Raw genomic sequence first — 8,036 nt, forward strand, 5'->3', positions numbered from 1 at the left:
CCTTGAGTTGTTGTTGCTGGAAGTAGACGGGGTGTCATCATCTGAGTTACTTTGCTCAGCCGCCTCGTAGTCTTCCTCCCTCACAACTTCACTTGCAGGCACTTCCCTAGTGCGCCACCTGCTGGGCTTGGTAGCCGTCTGCTTAGTTCTAGCCATTGTGTCCTGCACAGACACAGAGAGGGAAGAAGCCGGAGATGAGCAAAGCACTCCAGAAACTCCAGACAAGGCACCCCCGGTTCTAGACTCAGCCGTCCCTGGTGACCGGCTGAGCGTCCTAGGCAGTGTCGTGTGTGCAAATGGAGAGTTCATTTTATTTTTTGAAAAGTTAATGTATACAGCCGGAAATGAGTGTATACAGGCTAAAGAAAAAGGAAAAAGAAGAAAACTTAAAGAAGGAAACGGATGGTTACCTTACTTTAAGTTCTGAAAAAAATCTGAAAACGGCAAAGCAACCGGTGACCGGGTGACTTCGAAAGAGCACACGGGAGTCTTGAGTTGGCTTAAACGCAACCGAGATCAGAGCACCTCTCCCTAAAAAACTCTCTTTCTCTCTCTAGAAAAGTCAAGATTTGTAAAAGTGAAGAGGAGAGAGGGGGAGGGTAAATCCCTATTTATAGGGGGTGAAACGGTACGAATCCCCGTCATCACTGTAAAAAATAGCCGTTTTCACTGTTCACCCTTCATGGGTTGACACGTGTCACAGGCACCACGTGGCCTGCCACGTGCCACCTGTGAGGGGCAAATGTTTGGGGTATTTTCACCCACGACAAGTGGACCAATGAGGAGGTGCCACGTGTCAGAGGCTGGCAAGTCACCCTTGACCAATCCCCAGCTGACACGTGGCCTCTCCAGATACTCCCTTAGAGTTGCGGCCTTCAAGGACCCAATTCCCCAAAAATCCGCTATTTGGCGGCGCAACCCATCAGTCCTAGGTTAAAATAACCTAGGAAGGGGCACTTTTCCCAAGGACCCTATAAATAGGGAGATATTCCCCCAAAATGGGGACATTCAGAAATTTACTATCATTTATTACATCCTACTTTCTCTCTCATCAGAGAATACCTGAGCTTGGAATCCAAGCAGATCCCCACCTAAATTTCCGCATTTTTTATTCTCCTTCAAGTTACTAACTTGAGCGTTGGAGGCGGAGCACCACCCAACCGGTGTCTCCGTTGTTTTTGTAGGTACAGAATCAGCAGGACCAGTCTTCGAGTTGTAACTCTCCCAAGGGACAAAAACACCCAAAACAACAACATTGAAAGGTCAACCCCTATAATACTAACAGAGTAACCCCATGGTGGCTCTAAAAGATTGTGATATATGCTATCTCTATATGCATCTAATGCGTGCGTGATTGTTATGTGAAAGACTATATTCATGTGCTTTAAAAATAAAACATCTATTAAGCTTGTATAACTTATATTTGTGTCTTATAATTTTACAAATAGTTTGAAAAGTGGAATTTTATTCTTTTAAATTTTGAGTGTTAATTGTTTATCGTTTTAAAATTTTTCTTTTTTTTTTTATTATTAAAATTAGAGGTGGGCAGCGTGCCATGCCGGGCCATAGTGGGTCGTGCTTGGTGGTGGCTCGTGTCGGCCGTGCCGTGCGTGGCCACATTTGGCACACCTCAGCCCACGGCAAGGCACAATCCACATGCCTGACGTGTCGTGTCGGGCCCGGCAGTGAACCGCCCTGAATTTTTATTTTTTAAATAATTTTATTAACTTATATTTATGTTTTTGTATTATTATATTATTATTGTTCTTTTTATTATTCTTATTTTTATTATTATAGTTCTTTTACTCTTTATTATTATTTATGTTAATTTTATTATTAATTTATTATTATAGCCGTTTTATGGCTATTGAAAGCAGTGAAATACAGCCGTTTTGCTGTACCCATGTCGTGCTCGTGCCGATTTTTCAAAATTGTGTTCACGAACCCGACCCACTCCTCAGTCACCGTGTCTTGTCGTACCACTGACGGGCTCATGCCGGGCTATGCCACCACCGTGTTGTGCTCGTGCCGCCCACTAGCCAACAGCCCATACCCACCTCTGATTAAAATAGATTTATTGGCCCCTCTAATTTTCCTATTATGGCTTGATTGACATTCTAATAGGAAAATTACATTAAAATTAATAATTTTGAGTGGTAAAGGGTTGTTTGAACATTGGAAACTAACTTTTTTCTCCCCCTCGCTTATATAGAAGAGATTACTAGAGGAAAGGTGTTTTTATACTTTATTCCGTTGAGCTAAATGAGGGGGTGGGCTAGGGTTTTGGTTTAGGGGTGTTGTGAGTTTTCAATATGGTAGAAATGGGTTCCGATTGGGTGGCGGGGGTATCCAGGTGGAGGTCAAGTGGATTTAAGGGTTTTGCTATTCAATGGAAAATATTTCATCCTTTTCCCTTCTCTTATTTTCCTTCACTTCCATAGTATCCAAAAATTTGCTATTTATAAAGAACTCTATAACAATGTTAATTCACGATCTATTCTCCTAATCCAAATTACAGCTGCTGGACAAAAATGCAGCTTAGCCTTAAATGCAATTCTGTGGTCAATGTTAGTAAACAAAAAAATAAATTACAGGATTCAAGGTCTTAAAACAATTCCAAAATTGTAGTTTACTAATTGAGCTACAAGACTTGTGCCCTCTTTCGCTTTTGGATCTATCTGCTAGTTTTTGCTTCTTGCGTGCCTTCACTCTATTCTCAAAGCAATTCTGTGGTCAATGTTAGTAAACAAAAAAATAAATTACAGGATTCAAGGTCTTAAAACAATTCCAATATTGTAGTTTACTAATTGAGCTACAAGACTTGTGCCCTCTTTCCCTTTTGGTTTTTATCTGCTAGTTTTTGCTTCTTGCGTGCCTTCACTCTATCCTCAAAGCCATCATCTAACATCTTCATATTTGCGACCCTTCTTGCCTTGGTAACCTGCAGGACATAGAGGTTTTGCAAGAAAAAGGTGAACCCACTCCTGCCTCAAGTAAATACAGAGTATATAAAGAAGAGAGAAATCTAGCAAAGAAACAAACATAAAATCAGAATTACATGATCTGCCTAAAAAAAAAAAAAAGCAGATTCTAACTTATGAGATAAAAAGTCTACATGATGTTCATAGACAAAACCCTTGTTCTATATCTATAACTATTGTTGTTATTTGTGTCCAAGACATGTGCTCTACTTTTTAAGTACTTGTGGCATGCTATCATCGGCCTAAATAAGCAATGGGGATCTCCAATTGTAGATCAATAAATGATCATGACCATTGTTAAGTAGTTCACATTGAACAGAAGAAAAGATATCAGAAAAGAGGCCTAAGAAATTGAGAAAGTGGTTCATTAATCTTGTTTACTTAAGGGACACATATCAATTTTCCATGTTCTGCAAACTTCCACAACAAACAAAGGCAATCTCTTTCTCACTTTAAAATCCTTCAACTCATCCTCCGTCTCACCACCTAATTCAACCAAAAGCTCCATGGTCCATTAATTTTGTTTACATAATGGACAAAATCAGTTGCCATATTTCTACAAATTTCCAAGATGTCCATAAGGGTGGTCTCTTATCTCAACTTCCTTTACATGGCACCAAGATCACAGACATCCCTCATCAAATTTTATCATAATCGAAGCCCTACCTCGAGATGGTCTAAATCAACCTATGTGACTACAATTTTAGAGTGAAGTTAATTACCCAATGACAAAAATTGCAATTCTTGGTGGTTTCTTACCTTTTGACAAGTTAGAAGCCTACAGCTTGTAAGGTATGCAGGAGGAATTCTGTTAATTCTGAGCTATACTAAAGGCTGATTGAGAGGTTGTTGCATAGTAATGCTGTATTTTTTAAGGTGAGAGGAGGTTCGATTGCAACATCGGTGATGGGCTAGTGGTTGTTTAAGAGGCGGTGGATGTAGTGACAAGAGGCAGACGCCAAAGGTAGCAAGGAAGAGTTGTTTGCCAAGGATGGAAGTACAAAATTATGATATTATGATCTTTTTGGAGTGCAGTTGTGAAGTATAAGAGAGTTACAAAAGGAAGGAGGAAATTTTAAAATTACCGCAGAGGATTGCTAAGAACTCCCAAAAAAGGAAAAGTGGGAAAATAGTAGAAAGAACAGCCAGTTACTAAGGGAAATAGGGGTTTGTATTACATTACCCTTTAATGAATTTTCCCACCAAAAAATCAATTAGATAAAATATAGAAAGAAATTAGGAGTACATTACGAATATGTTCACTTCACCTGAAGTAATTTACTTGGTTAAATCTTATTTAGTTCTAATCTGGATTGATCTGAATTTTTTTATCTAGTCTGATTTTTTTTAAAAATTTTGAATTATATTAGTCTGGTCTGATGTGATTTTATGTACTATTCTGAGAAACCTTTGACTGTTTTTTTTAAAAGTAATGTAATAAAGAACATTACAAAGTCAGATTCATTCCAATGTATAATTTCTATGTAATTTTCAAATCTACCCCTAACCCGGAACCTGACTCCTACTAACCCGCGAGTCGCGACTATGGTAGGTTCTGCTTACTGAAATCTTTATTTTTATAATTGTGCAACTAAAGATATATAGTAGTAAATAAACGATAATTAAAAGCATATTAGTCTGAGATAAGTTGAAGATAACAAATTCTAATAATCTAATTCAAGTACTCCAAATTTTTTAATCAACATAACAGTCAAACACTGAAAGTGTATTAGTGATCCAGGGAGGACAATTGCACCCAGCCTTACCCCAACCACTGATATATTTCACTGTTTGATATCTTCATTAGTGGATTGGATAAACTATGCCATTATAAAAGGATGAAGCAGATTATTTATCAATTCTACATAATAATCTGAAATCCATCGGATATTTATTCCTAAAACATATCTCATTGTAGTTTTGTGTCAAGTGGCATACATCATAGTGATTGAAAACAAGTGACTGAATACTAATACCTTGCTAATTTGCTATAATTTCATCAACTCAGTAATATGTATGATGAGCAGAAAGTAATGGTGATTGATATGAGTGTTTAGAATGTTGGAATAGCAACTTTATTTCTTTATTTTTATGAGAGAGTGTTTTTTCTCTTATTTTCAACTATTGTAAGTCAAGGTAACACATATCAGCACTCTCACCTTGGTCATCTCGGCAACCACCTCTTTTTCTTTACATTCAAACTTTTCCATTTGCTTACCAAGTGTTGCTTCTATTCCATGTAAAAGATCCACATCATTCTGCAAAAAATAATGAGCAAAAAATAATGACCAAAAAACATGAAGCCACCAGAAAAACAACTGTTTCATCATTGCACAGACAGAACTCACCCCTGATACAATGCTCAGCACAAGTCCCTCTCTACCAGCTCTTGCAGTACGTCCTGCACGATGAACATATTCAACAGGATCCCTGCAGTCATCACATTTTAGCATAAAGCATATACATGGTATTACTTCATTAAATAACAATTTCCAAATAGAGTGTGAGCATGTAACCTTGGTACGTCATAAAGTATGACTAGATCCACCATCGGAATATCTAGCCCACGTTCAACAACTCCTGTAGCCAGCAATATAGGAACTTTCCCAGACTTAAAACGATGAACAGAAGCTTGTCTTAAAGACTGAGGTATCATTGAGTTTAGCTCGGCAACCTTGAAGTCAAGTTCTTCCAACATCAAAGCCAATCGGTGGCATGTCCTATTTGCAAGAGCAAGATGCCTAACTTTGAGATTAACTAGTCTTTGAACCAAGCTCAGCTTTGAATAACAATTAATTTATTAAAAAAGGATCTAGGGAGGTAATCTAAAAGTTTCTGTTAAGTGAAGAATTTTTTTAGAAAACCATATTTTTCTTGAAAAGAATAAAAAGAATAATTAAATGATGAAGATAACAGCTACCACTAATGAAAAGCATCAATATTCACTTTCATACTACATAAATAACAAGTTCATTGTAACACTCTCTTACAGTTCATGTTATTATAAGCAAACAAATCCAGAAATTGAATTTTTGATGTAGAACCCCAAAAGATCAAAAATCTTGATATGCTAAGTACGTAATAACTGTATCATAACATTACTAGATGATCTTGGTTACATACCTGTATTCAGAGAAGAATACAATGACTGAGCGAACACTCATATCTTCCATCTTTGATAAAATATATCGAAGATATACATCCTTGACATGTCCAGGAACAGTAAGATATTGTTGTCGAAGAGACTCCACAGTCTGAAGGCCTTCATGTGCCTCAAAGAAGAATGCCTTGTTAGAAGATAACTCAAGCAATGCCGTTAGATCATCGGTCATTGTTGCAGAAAATAATAAAGTTTGCCGTTTTTTAGGCAAGCACTTAAATATAACTCTTAGCTCCTCCTCAAACCCAACATCAAGAACTCTATCTGCTTCGTCCAACACAAGAAACTGCGAAAATCATTCAAAATTTTTTTCCCATAAGCCAGATTATAAGTACAAATGGGCAATCCCTCAACAATCGTCCATAGATTAGGACAAGGAAAACAACATTACATTCCAATTTTATACCTAAGTAATTACACAATTAGCTACCAGCCAGTAACAAATTTTGTATCTAAAGTGCTACCAAAACAAGAGATCATCAAACACAATTAATCAAACATTAAAAATACATCAGAGATTTATGAAACACTTACGGACAAAAGTGCGCAAATGAATTGTGCACCCAAAAATCACGGGTATTACACATATTCTGTTTTCCTACCATAGCTAAAAATAAAAAGCATAAACAATATCTGTTTATCATAATGTCATATTATTTTACCCTTGTCCACCATTTAAATTGTGCAAAACTTGAGAGAGACATAATTACCATACATCTAACAAGCAAAACATAGAGTAATAACCATTACCTTAGTTCTGGAAAAGACTGGGGGTATATCTGGGTTATCTTCAAACAAAACTTTAATCCTTCCCGGAGTAGTAATAACCACATGAGGCCTTTGCATCAGCGCCTTCGACTGGGTGATCATATCCATGCCGCCAATGATGACAGTACAACGGATATACAAGGATGAGCCAAGGGCACGAAACTGCTCAGCCAACTGAAATGCCAATTCCCGAGTGGGGGTGACAACAAGGGCAAAAACCCCATATGGGTCTTCTGCTAATCGATGAAGGATAGGCAAGGCAAATGTAGCGGTTTTTCCAGTTCCCGTCTTTGCAATACCCAAAACATCATTTCCCGCGAGAATCTTAGGAATGCAATATCGTTGCACTTCAGTTGGTTTCTTCATTCCGAGTTCTGAACAGGTTTTAATACCCCACTCTGAAAGTCCTAAATCAGCGAAAGTAGAAGTAGAAGATGTTTCATTCTTACAATCCGGCGTCTGCTTTTCGATTTGTTGACGCCGTTCATTGGGTATTTGGGAGTTTTGTATAGGGATATCAGTGTGTAATTTTTGAGGGTTTTTGGAAAAACCCTTGTTCTTCCTTGAAAATAATGGGAAGTTGGTATCAAGCTCCAGGGAAGTTGAATTCATACTTCAATCTAATGAGAAAAAAAATTTAGGGTTTCAATTTGGGGAAGAACTTGGAAACTCTGGTTCTAATGAGAGAAGAAGGAGATGCGATTGAGAAAAGAAGAATGAGGAAAGAAGGAGAAGGGAGTGCACGTGACTTTTTAAGTTTAGGAGTTTTAAAAAAAAAACAAAATGTAATAGGGGCCAAAAAATAATAAAAATTGATTTTTCAATTTTCCGGACTTTCATTAAAGGCGCGCTTTGCTCCAACCACCATAGTAGGTGGTGTTTTGGCTATTACGTAAAGTTCAGAGTGTTGAGTGCCACTTTGCTATAATTATAGTGTTGAGGCCAATTTTGCCTATATTATATATAAAAATAAAGTAGACATTTTTCAAGAGCACTAAGAGCGCCATGTAAACAATATACTTATTTCAACCAATGATAAAAGAGATTTATATTTTATTTTTGAATTAACAAATTATATCGCCACCTAGGTAAATAACGAATTAAATTTGATATATCTAAAATTTTAA

The 8,036-nt window shown here is 37.2% G+C and overlaps 1 protein-coding gene across 1 annotated transcript; it reads right to left on the reverse strand.

The window, feature by feature from the left end:
- Nucleotides 1-2,568: 2,568 nt before the first annotated feature.
- LOC145592344 (DEAD-box ATP-dependent RNA helicase 36-like) lies at nt 2,569-7,622 on the reverse strand. The gene is made up of 6 exons (XM_081648791.1): nt 6,892-7,622; nt 6,105-6,427; nt 5,498-5,701; nt 5,330-5,411; nt 5,141-5,239; nt 2,569-2,941 (listed from the first exon to the last, which is right to left on the reverse strand). Exons 1-6 carry the CDS (start codon nt 7,519-7,521, stop codon nt 2,813-2,815), a joined length of 1,467 nt encoding a protein of 488 aa, XP_081504917.1. The 5' UTR covers nt 7,522-7,622; the 3' UTR covers nt 2,569-2,812.
- Nucleotides 7,623-8,036: the final 414 nt, after the last annotated feature.

The sequence above is a fragment of the Chenopodium album genome, chromosome 18, assembly GCF_948465745.1.
Source record: "Chenopodium album chromosome 18, dcCheAlbu1.1, whole genome shotgun sequence".
Lineage (NCBI taxonomy): Eukaryota > Viridiplantae > Streptophyta > Magnoliopsida > Caryophyllales > Amaranthaceae > Chenopodium > Chenopodium album.